The sequence below is a fragment of the Emydura macquarii genome, unplaced genomic scaffold (assembly GCF_026122565.2).
Source record: "Emydura macquarii macquarii isolate MOO-44397 ecotype Brisbane River unplaced genomic scaffold, CSIRO-AGI_Emac_v2 contig_1551, whole genome shotgun sequence".
Taxonomy (NCBI): Eukaryota; Metazoa; Chordata; order Testudines; family Chelidae; genus Emydura; species Emydura macquarii.
In genome coordinates, this window is record NW_027131688.1 from 25,801,748 (window position 1) to 25,818,056 (window position 16,309).

Consider the following 16,309-nt stretch of genomic DNA (forward strand, 5'->3'; position numbering starts at 1 on the left):
CAGGCCTTGCTCTTGTTTAAGGAACTTGGTTTTTCACCTGAGAGTCCTAAAATTCACGCCAGCAACATGACATCCAATCTTCAGCCCATCAGTGGGGATACCTAACAGCCAGCACCACAGAGGCATGCAAGATACTGTTCTGTCTCCCTTCCTTTTGTGTTACTTTCTGCCCCCCATTTCCCCCCTCCCAGCCTCGCTCTCTCTCAGCTTCTAAGACCAACACAGCCTTTGCAGAGCTATCATCAGCCTATGATATGGTCTGGATTAAAAGCCTGATGCTGAAGCTCACAAAGATCATCCTCTGGAGCAAAACATTACACCTGCTATGGACAATGCTGAGCAATAGGCAGCTACGTGTCCACTTGGGCAACAAAGTCAGTTCGTCCCAGTTCATCAATAATGGTCTGCCACAAGGCTCAGTACTCGTGCTGAAGCTTTTCAACGTTTATACGAGCAACATGTCTCCAACAAAGTTGTGCAAATTTGCATGTGAGAATGATCTTGCCCTGGCAACACAAGCAGTCACCTTCAGTGATATCAAGTCCACCTTGAATGGGAACCTGATCACCATGGAGGATTATTGCCAGAAAGGGAGGCTCAAGCCAAATCCTCACAAAAGAACAGTCACTGCATTCCATCTTGATAACAGGAACGCTAAGTGCACCCTGAAATTGACCTTTTGTGGCAACACGTAACATGATCCCTCTCTTACTTATCTTGGAGTGAAGCTGGATCGAACGCTAACCTTCCCTGACCATCTGAAGAAGGTAGCTGCCAAGATGAAGACCAGGGTCAATCTCGTCCAACATCAGTGTTACAGACATCAGCAATGGCTCTTGTGTACTCCATAGCCAAGTACTGTGCACCGGTATAGACTAGAAGCAGTCACACTCGACTTGCTGACACTATCTGAACACTGCAATGCAATGCATCACATCATTGAAACCCTTAAGTCGACCCCTACACCTTGGCACCCGGTGCTGTTTGACATTGCTCCCCCATCCATTTGCCGCGATGCCGCAATGCTCCGGGAATTCCACAGGATCGTGGAAAACAAAGGTCTTCACATCCACCAGCACTTTAATGATGTCCCTCACCACTGCTTGAAGTTGCATAAGCCCTTTTGGACCCAGGCGTTTAACCTTCAACAACGCAACTTGAACCATGAAGAAGCTTAGAAAACCTAATGGAGTTTACGAGAAGTTACAAAAATGCCTCACGAAAGACTGGACGCAGAAGATCCCTGGCTTTGATCTCCCATGAAGCTCAGGGGCAACACTAAATGGCATCCACACAAGCTGTGGCAGATGTGGATACTTACCACACTAATGAAAAATTAAACACTTTGCAGTGTGCAACATTGGTCACCCAGAACAAACCATGGAATATATAACAACTCAATGCCTGATTTACAAATACAAAGGAGGCATCACAGCAGTATACTCTGCTACTCCACAAGCAATTGTCTGGCCTAAACCATCTGAACGTAAAATTAGAGTTGTTGCTTTACATTTACATCAGCCATATGAAGAAAGTTTCTCATCCAATCCTGAAATCAACTGAACTGCAACAGCACAGAGATGAGATGGCCATAGCCCTGCCCTAAGGAGAAAGAACCCAACCAGATGACGTCCCTGAACAGAATGTGAACAAGGGTCCAAGCAACACGTGTCATGGTCAGCCTGTCAAACAAAGCATCCATTCATAACTGACCAGCCATCCAGCATTCCAAAAATATCAATTACAACCATATTTCCCCCCACCTTTTCTATCCTGTCTTTTTCCACCTTGTGTCTGTTTATTAAAACATCAGAACTGATAGTAAAAATCAAAGCAAGGTTGTTAGGTGAAAATAAGAGACGTTATTTTGCCTCAAAAGGGAAAGACTTAATAAAACCTATTAAAAAGTTAGTTTTGCATAATTACTCATTTTCAATATAAATGTTTGTTTCAATTTCTTGCTCTTTCTTGTGTTTAATCAATAAACTTTTAACTAGAGAATGATGTTTTTGGGGTTTGCCAAGAAACCAAGGCCTCTGTAAACCCCCCCCCCCCCCCAAAATAAACCTTTGTATCGCTCTTGTAACAGTGGACAGTGAAAATATACAACACTGTCTCTCTCTCGACCCTTGAGATTAATACAACAGTGCTAACACTTTACAAATAAATTATTAAGTCAGATAAAATTGAGTAGATTTCCAGAAAGGAGTTTTATTTAGGGATGAAACATGTTTCATCAAAAAGCCTAGTATATTAAAATATTCCTAGTGATACCTAAGCACATCTTGTTAGCACTATTAAATCAATCTAGTCTATAATCAAAGGAGAACTAGAGTCATCAAGACATGCTGGGATAGAAAAAGCTGTTTTTCAAAGCACTGAATATCTCAGTTTTCAGGGAAGTTTGTTTGCATACTCCAAACAATGTTATGCTATCTAACTGTGTTATATTAACTATTAATAGCTGGAAGCTATTCTTCTCATGGAATAAGAAAGTACAGGAAAATGAAAGCCTTCTGGTAGGGTTTGTGTACCACTGCTATGTGACATAATACAGAGAGGATGCACCTAGAGACAGTCTGTTTCACTGAAAATATGAACAGCTGTTCTTATTCCTGAAGGTGATATTTTGAGGACAATTACATTATTTTGAAATGAACACGAATGGAAAGAACCTTAATGAGAAAGAAAAAATCTGGCTCACACCTAGACTTTTAGCAGATGGTATAACTATAAGGGAGGGTACACTTCAGAAAATAAACCAAATTCTTCCGATCCTCTAATGAAAATGGTGGAAGCCCCATCCTCCATGTAAAAACTTAGGCTGGATAAAACACTAGAAAACCTCTGATTAGGGGTGAACTAGACCTAAAAGGTTTTAAAACTCTAATTTCAATTTATTGTTAGATATAGAAATGAATGAAATTATTGAAAGCACTCAAATGAGAGAGTGCCAGAATTAATTTGCCAATGCAAATATAATTCATCCCCCTTTGTACATATGCATGACAGACTTTAATCTGATGTTGCACAAGGGTGCGTCAGAACTAGGAATAAACCCAGCTCAGTGTAGTTTCTGAGCTGAAGTCTACCCAAACCAGGGTTTAAACACGAAATCCTCTCTCTACTCTCCCCATCATCTACCTTATTGATTGTCCATCCTATGCACTGAATGATGGAGGGGTCCCTGTAGAACAAATACTTTAATTACATGGTCACAGTATTAAAATGGATATGCATAAAGGAGCTGAATTAAAGTCTCATATTGAGGGGGACGGCTGTAGTACTCCACTAATTCTTGGTTGTGGAGAAGCCCATAAGACGTTGTGTAAGACTGGCTCTCATGTATGAAGCCTATCTTATTCCAGGGGCTGCACTGGCCCCTGCAGCAGCCCAGATTCTAGGAGATGCAAAGGTTGCCTAAAGCCATTTGCAACCCCTGCTCTCATTCTCCTCCTGTGAGGTGTAATACAGAATCTGGCTCCTGGATTCCATTCCCAATTTTACTAGAAGTCAACTTGTGCAACCTTGCAGTTACCTCATCTATAAAAAAAATGGGAGCAATGACATTTTCTTGCCTCTATTAAGGGTATTACATCTTGCATAACAAGTGCTGAGAAATGCCCTGAATTACTAACACTAGTCAGTGGAAGAGAGACTAGAACTATGGTTTACTACTGGCAAGTCTCTCAGTGACCAAAGCAGATAAACAAGAGCGGGAGCTGTCACCAAAGCAGTTAAGCAGGAGAGGGAGCTGTAAGATGGACTGCTCTTCCAAACTTGGGAGAGGGGAGGAGGAGCTCTTTCTCTGCTTTTAATAGAGGGGGAACTGAGCTCCTCTTTTCTTTAATGTATGCCTTCTCCTAAAATAATCTTTCATCTAGATAAAGGTGTGATTGCAGCAGCTGCTGCTACTGTTGCTTCATCATCCCATCACTATGGATCTCTAGCTGTACCTAGAAACATGAATAGTGAGGCTGGCAGTAGGGAAATTCACTGGGGTGGAGCATACTCAGTGCATATGGAATGTTCAGAGGTTTAGCAGAAGCCATTAAACTCTACTGAGCATATGTAAATAGCAATTTTCAGGGGTTTATAACTGGGTCAAATGCAGGTGTATTTTCATAGGAAAAGCAAAAAGGACCTCCCTTGACACCACAACCATGTCGCTGACAAATTTCAAGTTTCAATTCCAAATCCAAAGCTCTTCAAATATTTGTATATATATAATTTTTTAAACACTGTAAAGCATATATACTTCCCTCAAACCTCATTCCTGGAAATAGATTAACTCTTTTTGCTTAAACTTAAATTTAAAAAGAAGATTAAGGCAGAGAGCAACCATAGAAAGTTCCAGCAATAATGGTTGTGTGGCAAAGTTATAAGCAACTGTAAACAGTGGTTTATAACAAAAGGTCATACAACCTTAACATTAGGCTCAGTAATAATGATGATGATGTCCAAGGAAGGAGTTGATGATACCTTTAAGTTCCTGGGTGAATTGTGATGCAGGGTCTTTACTGAGTGCTTTATAGCAGATGGTGTTGGAGAGTTGTTGACTGGCTTCATTAACATAATCATCACAGTTGAGAATTACGATGGCACCCCCTTTGTCCGCTGGTTTGATCACTTGCTGGTTGTTGATTTCAGGGATTGTGTCCTCGCAGCAGTGGAGATTGTGGTGGATGTGATGTTTGTTAAGGATTTCAGTATCCATTTTTTTTCCTGAAACAATCAATGTAATGATCAAATGTGTGGCTTCTTCCACTGTAGCGTGTCCAGTCAGTTTTTTTTTTTCTTTTTTTTTAATGGTGGGGACATGGCAGTTGTGGGTGGTGTTTTCACTGTTGTAAAAGAATTCTTCGAGGCAGAGCTGGCAAAAGAATTCTAGTTTCTCCACATGTTAGTATGGTATCAGGTTCTGTAGAGCAGTTCAGCCCCTGGGAGCGTACAGATTATTCAGCTCTGGTTAGGAGTAGTCTTGATAAATTGATGATGCTGGGTGTGTGCAACGTCCATTTGGTGGGTCCTGGTGCCATGGTTTTTCCCAGAGATGGTTTTCTGTGAGTTGTGGAGTTGTAATTGGTTCCACTTTTGTTTTTGGGTTGGATGGCTGTTGTCAGGTTTATTTTTGTTTTTTGATAGTTTTTTTGGGTTTCTTGCATGATCTCCAGGTAAGTTTCCTGATTTTTTCCTTCCAGTATTTGGGACTCTCTGTTATGACTTTTTGTCTGAGGTGGCCCCCTTCTGGAGAATGTGAGGTACAGAAAATGGTTCCTCAGTTTTTCTGAAGTTCTTCTGCAGAGCTGTTCACCATATTTGGAGTTGTATACAGTGGTCAGAAAGTTATAGATGGTGAGTCTTCTGGGGATGATGTTTTATTTCTTGAATTTGCTCAGGAAGCATATGTCACTGTTAAGTTTTTCTTCCTTTTTCTTCATGTTGTGGAGTTGCCATTTCAGATGGCAAAATTCAATATCCTCCATTTTTTGCAATTTTGTTGTAGCCACATTGGTCACAGGATAAGGAGGGTGAAGTAATACCTTTTATTGAATCAACTTCTATTGGGGAAAGAGACAAGCTTTCAAGCTACACAGAGCTGTTCTTCAGATTTGGGAAAGGTACTCAAAGTGCCACAGGTAACAGACCATTCAAGGTGAAGTGACCAGTTAACACCTCTACAGTCATATGGCAAAAATGGGAATTAGTGGGTTAAGGACTGTTGTAATAAACCTTTAATCCTGTGTCTTTATTAAGACCATGATTTTCAGAGTCTAGCAAAGCTATACATTTAAGCTCCCAAGCTCATCTTTTGAAGGTGTTGTGCAGATTTCCTTTGAGATGAAGACTGAGAGATCAGATGTAAATTGACTGTTTTGTGAAAGGTGTCTGCCCACAGGTTATATGGTATTTCAAAATTGTTCATTTACTTTTAAAATGTTCCTTTTTTGTGAGGGCTCAGATCATCACAGTGCTTTTACTTACAAACTCCATGTTTGTCTTGTTTACTTTGTTGACTGCTATTTAATTTTTTTGGAGGGGTGGGGTGGGGAGAAGCAGGAACAGGATGGGGACAGCAGCTAATGGTAGACTGATAAAAAAGTTCATACAAAGTGATGTTTAAAAAGTATAAATATCTGCAAAGAGCGCTGTTTATAAATACCTATTAGTATTTCTGGCATGAGGTAGATTTTTTGGGGGGTGGGGAAGAGGCAAAGGGGATGGGATCACTGGTAGGAAACCAGGAGAAAGATTAAAGAGGCAGGAGTTCATGGCATAGGAGAGCATGGAGCCTGTCTCCCTAGTCTGACCATGGGGAGAAAGAGCAAAGGGCATGGATAGTATACTAGGAGAGTCTTTTCTATAAAGAAATTTAAGTGTTTTAAGTTTTACATCTAAGAAAATTCAAGTGATTAAAGTTTTACAGATGGATATAAAACTAACTCCTCCACCCCAACCAGATATTATTCCCATCACCACACCTATCTTCCCATATGCTTGTTTAAGTCTGCAGGAGTGGCCCCCTGCTTCAGTGAGCTTCACTGAGCATTGGAATAGGGTTCCCCTTCTGCACAGCTTAGTGAAAACCAGTTTAAACTTCTGGTTCTCCTTCAAAAAGACAAAGGAACCACAAGAGGAAAAAAATGCTAAAAAGTTAAGATTCAGAGTGTATTAATTACATTATTGTCCAGCTAAAAATCCTCCCAAATTACATTTTGTCAAGGAGTCTACAGTGTCAGAAAAAAATATTAAGGCATATTAATTAACAGTTTAGGGATCCAGTGTAGTGGATCTACATCCAGTTGATGATTCAGCACCATCTCATCTAACTTTAAAAATTACCACCTAACTTTCTTACCCCCTTAAATTTGCAAAAATATATGCAAAATTCAAAAACATCAGTAGGAGATTAAATCACTTTTTCTACTTAAAGCCCTTTTTTCCCTCCCAAATATAATGTAATACTAACACATTACAACTAAAACTGTTACCTGCAACACAATTATTAAATGCACAAATTTACAAGCTCTACATGCACATATGAAACTTGTTAACATTCTCTAATCTTTATATTTGAGATCATTCAATTTCATGAACATTGTACTTTACCAAAACAGACTATGAAGAAAATAAAGGACAGCTAATGAAGAATGTATCTTTAGTCTATATTCCTTTCAAAAATAATTTAAGTTATATAAAAACAATATATACCCAATAGCATATTATTCATGAGATAATAAAAAAGGAGTAAATTCAAAGCTGAAATTGGTAGTGTAAATCAGGTGGGATGACAGTGAACATTGAAAGATTATATAGCTGTTCATTTCCAGATTAACATCTGAGTGTTGAAGATTCCCCTCCTCAGATTTCCTTACCTCAGAAAGAAACATTTTTGGGGGTGTTTGTTAAAACTGTAAATAAGAGTGTGGTTTGGAAATAGTCTACAGATTCTACATATATATCTCCGTTTTTAACTGAGCTATTCAGAGACCATACACAAATATAAGTCTTTAATGCTGTTTTTATAAAAATGTAGAATCAATGCAAAGAGTACATTTGCCATTCCATTTGAGGATTGGCCTTTTAGATTAGTAGTAAAGCAATAAAATTAAAAACACAAAGTAGCAAGAGTTCTAGTCAGCCTGTCTACATTCTCTAGTTAAATCAAACCAGTGTAGCACTCATGATCTTTAATCAAGTACAGCAGAACCTCAAAGATACAAACACCAGAGTTATGAACTGACTGGTCAACTGAACACCATGTGGAACCAGAAGTAAGCAATCAGGGAAGGGGGGGGGGAAGAAAGCAAATACTATACTGTGCCTGTACTGCATCTTAAAGGTCAGCACATCTGAGTTTCCTGTCCTCAACTCCACTTGCCATGTGTGGGGAAGCCACTTATAGGTAGGAGATGAAGACACTTGAGGCTCACAGGCACTGCTCAAAGCCCCTGCTGCCAGCTCAACGCAGCCTGAGCAGAAACAGCCTGGAGTCTGCGCTGTTTCCTGTAAGCCATGGGCACTGTTTCACCCCCTCATTCCACTGAAAGGGGGATGCTGTTTTCACCATCACCACCCAGTCAGAAGGGGGACAAGCTTGCAAGCTCAGTCCGAGCCCGGAAAAGAACTAAGCTGCTGCAGCCCGAGCTGCTGATGCTGCAAGAAACTGAAGGCAGCTACCAGCACTAGGACAGGGGTTGCTGCTGTTGCAGCCAGGACCTGGCCTGGAGTAGGAGCCAGAGCCCAAGCTGCTGCCTGCATGCTGCACTCAGGAGGAGTTTTAGAGGGCCACAGCCTGTGCACCAATGAACCCCAAGCTTTGCCCATGGCTGCACTTCTGGGTCCTGCCAGCACCTCTGGGAGTGCAATGGGCAGAGGCGGGAGAGGCGCTGGCAATGGGCTGGCACCAACCCCCTGCCATATGCTGCCGCTGGAACGCTGTGGGCAGTGCACAGAGCAGGGCAAGCCCTGGGGAGGTGGCTGAGAGGTGGGGCTTGTAGTGCCAAGGGTGTGGGGCAGCCCCCCCCCAGTTCAGCCCAAAGGCAAGAAACAGGAATACGGTCTGGAGTTGCTTGCAAACCAGGCAGTGCTTCCAGGTGCCACCTTTGTGGAGATCTCTCCCAGCCTCAGCTGGAAGACACTGATTGCAGGGTACTGTACTATAATATTTTGTTCAGAGTTATGAACAACCTCCATTCCCAAGGTGTTCCTATCTTTGTGGTTGTACTGTAGGTTATATTCACTGTTTTGGGACAGAGAAAGAAATCCTCTTGATTGAGAACATATGTTACCTGCACATAAAGGTACCAAGCATTTTTAAACAATTCCCTTAAAAAAATGTATGAAACCTGAATAAAATTGTTTTTTGTTTGGTTTTGTTTTGTTTTTGTTTTAAGTGGGAAGGATAGGGAAACAAAGGGAAAGAGTAATTAAGGGATGAAGGAATGCAAGTTATTACACATAGATCTCAAATCAAACTAATTTAATGTCTAAACTAGAGATTAAGCAGTTTATGTGAGAAACATCCAGAGGGTCCATTTACCAATGGCCAAGTCTTCCATTTTATGTTAGTGTGTCTGTGTGGGAAGGACGGGGGTCCTCTCCCTAACCTATTTAAAGCAACTTCAGGATTATAAAATGTTACATTACTTTACTTCAGTTTAAGCTAACTAGTCCATATTTTATATTTAACACTCACTGTGGCTATATTACTGTATGCCAAATTTATAGTATTCAGTAAATCAACTTCAACTCGGGTATCCACAGACAGAGGTTTGTTAAGTAATGTTTTATCACTCAAATTATGGAAGTTATGACACTATGCTTAAATCTTTGTCATATTGCTTCAAAATAACACTGTCAATACATCTAATCAGTCTTCCACAGGACACTGTTATATTCTTAATTTTACTCTCCAGATGTTATGTTTCAAATTTCCATCAATGTTGTCCTTTTTGGTTTGCCAAAAGCATTTTAAACAGATTGTGATGTTAACATGTCTTCTTTACTTTTGTGTTGTGTAACATCTCTGAATATACTCAGTACAATACTAGGAATGAATGACACTAGTTAGTATGAGTTCCAATATATTGAATTAACTGCAGCAAAGCACAAAGTCTGTTGCCTGGTTTCTACTATTAATCTGCTTTTCAGTAATAGATATCAATATAGAAAAAAATTTGAATTGAAATGTACATTTTCCATTGGATTGTAACATACTTAACACATTTGTTGTTTAAGTATATATGTTTTTATGCTATCATTAAAGGTCATGTAATCTACCATGTTGAACAACAAATATTTAAAATATTTTAAGGTACAGATTCTCAAAGATTTAAATTCTTGACTAAATTAGTCATTTTACACTTTGGACATAACTGTCTAGTTGATTGTCCTGCAAATGTCTGCAGAATTTACATACCAGAACTGTTCAAATAAAAGTTTTGCTTCTAATTTTCTGTACATTCAATAAGCAATAAAACAACCAATATTATACCCTTCCATCTAGAAGCCACAGTAGAATATTTTGAAACAAAGTCCACACACACGTTCAGCACAAATGAATTAATTTCAAGCTTTTAGAGAAGCCAGACTTACCTGTGTCAGTGAAAGACTGGATGTCATATGTAAGATCAACACTCAGATTTTCAGAATTTTCTGTCTTCTTAAACACTAACCCAATCACCCACATGGTACGAAATTCTTCCCTGAAAAGTTATATAAGAACAATCATGTAATACTGGAAGAAGAAAGAATTTAAGTTACTTAATTTAAAACTCAGATAATGTGATTTGTAACACTGCTGCGAAATTTGATAATGTGGTTACATCTTAGCTCCTCTGATATGAAATGACATTAAAGTACCCAGAGATCCAACTATTCAGAATTGGTAATAAACCACAATATTAAACAAAAAGTCAATTTTATATCACCTACTAATCAGTGTCATTAACCATATTTTAAAAGGCACATACAAAACACTTTTCTAAAATTTACTTTTTCATTTTCAAGTTTATCGTGTTTACACAAAAGACTTTAGAAGTTAACCAGGAAAGTGACTTGCCTTTAACTGTAGTTTGCCTACACAAATTTTTACTTAAGATGCACACGTTTTGGCATTACAGTTCGGAATCCTCTAGCAAAGAGCAACTGTTGGGAGCCATGCACGCACTTGTGTGGATTCACACATACCAAAGCAAAGGTAGATAAAGGACCTTAGTCCAACTGTCCTCATTTCTTTTCCCTTTAATGCTTAAAGAATCTAAATTCCAGAGAAAAGGAGGGTGTTGTCCTGGGTCTATTTGCAATCTATTCAAAGAGCTACAATTACAAGTAAGTAAACTCTTTTCAAGCAGTGCTTATATATCTCCTCCCACTCTTGGGAGAGTGATTAACCATTACTATTCTCAAAGGATATGGGTCTGAACTATTTAACAAAAGAATGCAGGAACTGCATTTCCAAACCTGGCATCAGACCTAAATGACAAATTAAGAGAGCAATACGGATATGAATTGAGCAAGGTATGAGAAGTCACATTTTCAATGAAGTTTCTACATCCAAATTTGTGATAAAAGTTTATTAAGTATGTGGCATAGTTTTGAATACAGTATAATGCTTGACTTTTAAGGTACTGAAACATCCCTGAAGTCTGAATATAAAGTGCAATCCATCTGGATAGCCTTCGGGTAGACAGTCTCCCCTGCTGGGTTCATCTCCATATACCACAACTAACCTAGAAACTTGTAAACTGAACTAGTCCTAGAAAGATGGTAGCTCAAGGCCCTCCATCACTTCAAAAAGCCTCTTCAATTTGTAAAACGTGATGTGTAGGTAGACACACTGGCAGATTGATAAGACTGTTTCAGAACCCTGATCCAAATGATTTCAAAGGAATTTAGGAGCATAATTTTAGGAACCCAGGTTTGAAAGTTGTGGCTCATATGTATAAACCTTGTTTACACTAGGTAATTAAGCCACTGAGGGAAAAGTCTGTCAATAGTGACTCCCTTGAAACCAGTGCCAAACATGGTTTAACTATTAGGCCTCATCTACACTATAGAGTTAGGCTGATGCAAGGCAACTTACATTGACCTAGTTGTGCATGTGTCTGCACTCAAATTGGTCTCCTAGTGCTATAAGCATCCTGTTACACCAATATTGCAACACCACTTCCTGAGTGGCATAGAGCCAGGTCAATGTACTTAGGTCATCACAGTGTAGACACTGCATTAGTTATGTCGATTCAAACTGTCCTCAAGCAGCTGACCTACACTAATCACACTATCCACCATAGCGAACTCTACTGCCTAGCAGTCACCAAGCATCTTTCCCCTTTAAAGCCCTAAACATTTTTGAAATTCCTTTTCCTAATTGCCCAGCTTGGGGAGCACACCTAGCAACTCTCCACTGTTATATACAGCTGCCAAGATAACCATTGGCTACATGCTCCAGAAACAGTCCTGCTTGGAGTAGACAGGAGATACTTGATCTCCTGGACCTGTGGGGAGAAGAGGCTGTGCAGGCACAGCTCCGAAACAGCCACAGAAATGTCAACATATATGAGCAGGAGAAGGGGTACAACAGGAACCAGCAGCAGTGCAACATGAAAGCCAAGGAGCTGCGACAGGCCTACCGGAAGGCTAGGGAGGTCAACAATCAAGTCAGTGCCAAGCTGCAGACTTGCCACCTTTACAAAGAGCTGCATGCCATAGTCTGCAGAGACCCCACTGCCATCCCCACAGCACCAGGGATACCGTCAAGAAGCCCGAGTCACAAGCCCTTGCTGTGAACAGCGAGGACAATATGGTGGTGGACAAGGAAGAGACATATGGGAGACAGGTGACTAGAGGCTCCAGCTGCACAGCAAGCCAGGATCTGTTTCTGAGTCCACTACAGTCCAGCCAGCCAGTTGAGCACAGGCAAGCCCAATGCAGGGGAAGAAGTGTGTAGATAAGTTTTCCAATTATGGATGGCATCCCCAAAGTAGCAGGACACAGTCTTTTGATTTTTCATTAATTTCCTCAAGCTTAAAGAGGTAGTGATACAACCAAGAGAGGCAGAGTTAGTATCTGCTTTTCATTCCCCTATAGAGTTAAAGGGGCTGCAGGATGCCCCATACAGGGCAGTGTGTTTATGAATGCAGAGATGTCCTTTGAATCCTCCTGAGAGATCTCGATGAAACTTTCATGGAGGTACTCTAATTTATTGTCAAAGGTTTCTAGGGAGGGCTGCCTTATTTCTTCCTTCATGGTAAGGCTCTTTCCCATGCCACTCAGCAATAACTTAAGCAGGCATTATTGTAGTACACAGGCTAGCAGCACCTAAGCAGGTTTGGGACATCAGCAGCAGCTGTGTTCTCTCTGCCTTTGTTATCCTCAGGAGTGAGACAGCAGCTAAAAACACCACCACCTGTGTAAAATGGTGCCAGTATTCAGTACCACTGCCCTATGCTACTAGAATCATGCAACAAGCAATTCCCTCCTCATTTCTCCAACCCCTGGAAGCCACACTCACCATGGCTGGTGCAGTGACTTGCACCATGCATAAGCAGTCCCAAGCAGAAGTGAAAATGTAATGCTTAAAACTTATGGGGAACAAGGGGAGTGAGTTTAGCATCTTCAGTTTTGCTTTCAGTAGTGAATATCCTGACAGTGGTGCCTCTGTTTTATCTTCAGATGCTGCCACTGTGACCTTCAGGGCCTCCCCCTCCATATCCATAGAATGCCTGAGCCAGAAAAGGAGGAGAAAGAAGGCAACTCAAGATGACACATCCAATGAGATCCTGCAAGCCAGTGGTGCAGGGGACAGTGAGCACAGGCCCTGGAGAATGAACACTGCGGACAGCCTGGAGAAGGAACAAGTGGAGAGGAGAAAGGCCCAGGAGTTCCAGCAGGAAAAGGAGAAGATGCACCAGGATATAATGGGGCTACTTAGGCAGCAAATAGAAGCTGTAGACTCTGGTGGACATGCAGGTTCAACAATCCTAGGCTCACATCCCTCTGTAGCCCATTGAAAACTCAATATCAGGAAACCGCTATACCCCCCACCAACATTCCATGGGCCATCCTGATTCGCAGCACTACTCCTATCACTCCACCCCAGTGGACATTAAAGACAATCACAAGCTTCATATACACAGACCTGTGAAAACCATGGTTGGTGTACATATAGCTGAAATGGATTCTTTCCTCTTCATAAGTTTGGTGGAGCTCTTGGGTCCAAGGTGGGAACAACTTACAGATCGAGCACTGAGCCATGATATGAGCCTCACCAAGACTACAAAACACTTCTGGTTCTTGTTGCACACAAAGAAGGAGCACAGGCGCGATACACAGTTCTTGAACCCCAGGACACAGGGCATAGTCTTTCTAAGAATAGACAGGGTGCTTCTTACCGAGGCTGAAGTACTCAGAGTGACTTGGCTCCAAGGGAGGACGAAGTGCTGCTTCCATGAGGATAAACCTAAGCCTAGTATTTCTGTCTTTCTTGGTGTGGAACCTGAAGACTTTGCAGATCTTACAGCACTTCCACACATGAGATTTCCCCCAGGCACTTAAGGCAGGTGGAACGAAGCACAACGCTTAAACCCCAGAGACCAAGGCATGCCCCAGTGGGGTTTGCTATCCTAACTAATAACCTTAACAACTGAAACTTAACAACGAATAAAAGGTAACTATATACAATAAGAAGAATCAAAGTCCACTGAAGAAGTACTTGCACAACACAAGGATGAGGTATTTCCAGTGACTGTCATGGGCGGCAAGAAGGAACTGAAGGTGGGCAGAAACCTTTATACTGGCGCCATGACTGTGCAACTCCAGGGAGCACCAGAGCCAACCGACGGATACTACTGAGGGAAAACTTTCCGCTGTTGGTGCTCAAGGCGAGCACACACACACATTGGAATAGAAATGAGCAAGCACTCGAAGAAGAACTAGGAAGTACCACAGAAGAACCACAAAGAGCTATGAACAATTATATACATAGGACAAAGTCACTCTCTTAGTAAAAACTAAGCGTGCAAAGGAATAGGGGTTCCGACTCAGGCCATGCAGCGGTAAGAGGGAACTGGAGAGGCATATCCTCGGCTATGACCACAAAGAGACACACAATGCACATGTGGATCAACGGACACTGCTAGGGAGAACCTTCCGGCTCCGGTGTATGGCGGGTATGCGCACCCACATTTGGAATACATATAGGGACAAAACCTCAAAGAAGTAGTTCTATTCTCTTAATTCATTAAGTTTTTAATGTATTTCTTTAAAAATTGCATGGGGGGAGGTAGCACTAATTTTGTTACAGATTAACATTCTATTAACTAAAAGGCAATTAAACTTCTTAGGTCACAACATCTGCCGCCAAGAGCTCAGCAGTTCTGAAAGAAATCCATTACCTGTTACTGCACAGTGTCATACAACTCACAGGATCATTCACAAACAATAGGTGCACTGACAATATTATATTCCTAGATGTACAGTAATCACCACACAATTCCGACAGGCCACAAACAGGCAGGGCTGGGTAGAGCACACCACCACACACTATTTTTTCTCACTGTTAAAATGGTCTTTCAAAGCCTCCATGAGCCACATAGCTCTGCACTAAGCTCTTCTAATAGCCCTTGTATCTGGTTGCTCAAATTCAGCAGGCAGCCTCTCTACTCTGCTATCCACCTGGGTGGCAACTTTTTCCCCTCTGCTTCACATATGTTGTGCAGGACAGCTATAACCATTGAGATGTTTACTCATAAGACAACCTCAGTGAGAAAAATATCACCAGCAACCCCCTCCAATGATCAAAAGCACATTCCGTTGTCATTCTGCACCTGCTGAGCTGGTATTTGAATCCTTCTGTGGTGCTGTTGAGGGGGCCACCGTATGGCTTCGTGAGCCAGAGGTGCAAGGGGTAAGCTGGGTCCCTCTGGATCACTACTGACATTTCAACATTCCCCATGGTAATCCACCAGTTGTGAAAAAGGCTTTGCTTGTAGCTTTCTGAACAGTCCTGGATTCTTGAAGATGAGAGCGTCATGCACTTTTCCTGACTATCCCGCACTGACATCAGTGAGGCATCCCCAGTGCTTGCATAACCATAGAAGAGTAGTCCTTTCTCTTGATGTACTTAATGGAAAGATGGTCTGGTGCCGAAATAGGGATGTGTGTCGTCTATTGTGCCACTGCATTTCAGGAACCTCACTACTGCAAATCCTTCCTCTATGTCCTGCACCTTGCTCAGAGTCATAGTCCTGCATAGGACTGATTAATGCCCCTGCACACTTGCATCACAGTGGCTTCCACAGTAGATTTCCCAATTCCAAATTGATTCCTGATTGACCAAGAGGAAACGAACTGCATATTTCCACAGTGCAATCACGGGGAGGGATGGGACTTTCTCTTCCCCTGCACTGCTGTTATAGAGGGGGGAGATGAGACCCACTTTCTGGTACTTCCCCTGGCTGCAGGAAGCTGCACAGCTGTGGAAAGCAAGGGTGGCAGTCCCGCAAGCCCACCCTCCCCCCAACAGCTTTTCAACCTCCACACAACCTCCTTTTGGATTAGCACTCCCCATGGCTGTCCCTGGGGCAAATCACACTGTGTGGGGCCCCTTTAAGATTTTTATACTGGTAAAATCTGGGGCTGTCATAGTTGTCAATTTCACTGCTCAGCTAGAGCAATGAAATTGACAAGTAAACCTGCGGAAGAGCCCAGCTCCAGGACTGGGCAAGGAGCTGGGCTCTCCGCCTGGCTTTCCGGGCACTGGGCTTTGAGCTGGGGAGGGGAGCTGCCACCTGGGCAAGTTGCAGGT

At 41.8% G+C, this 16,309-nt stretch overlaps 1 protein-coding gene across 3 annotated transcripts in view; it reads right to left on the reverse strand.

Moving 5' to 3' along the window:
- The window catches only part of PAPOLA (poly(A) polymerase alpha), a 78,204-nt gene that overhangs the window by 21,716 nt on the left and 40,179 nt on the right, over positions 1–16,309 (reverse strand). For all 3 annotated transcript variants that reach the window (XM_067555091.1, XM_067555090.1, XM_067555089.1), the window contains one exon: positions 10,099–10,208. In XM_067555091.1, coding sequence (XP_067411192.1) covers positions 10,099–10,208 — 110 coding nt within the window. The remainder of the gene's footprint in view (positions 1–10,098; positions 10,209–16,309) is intronic.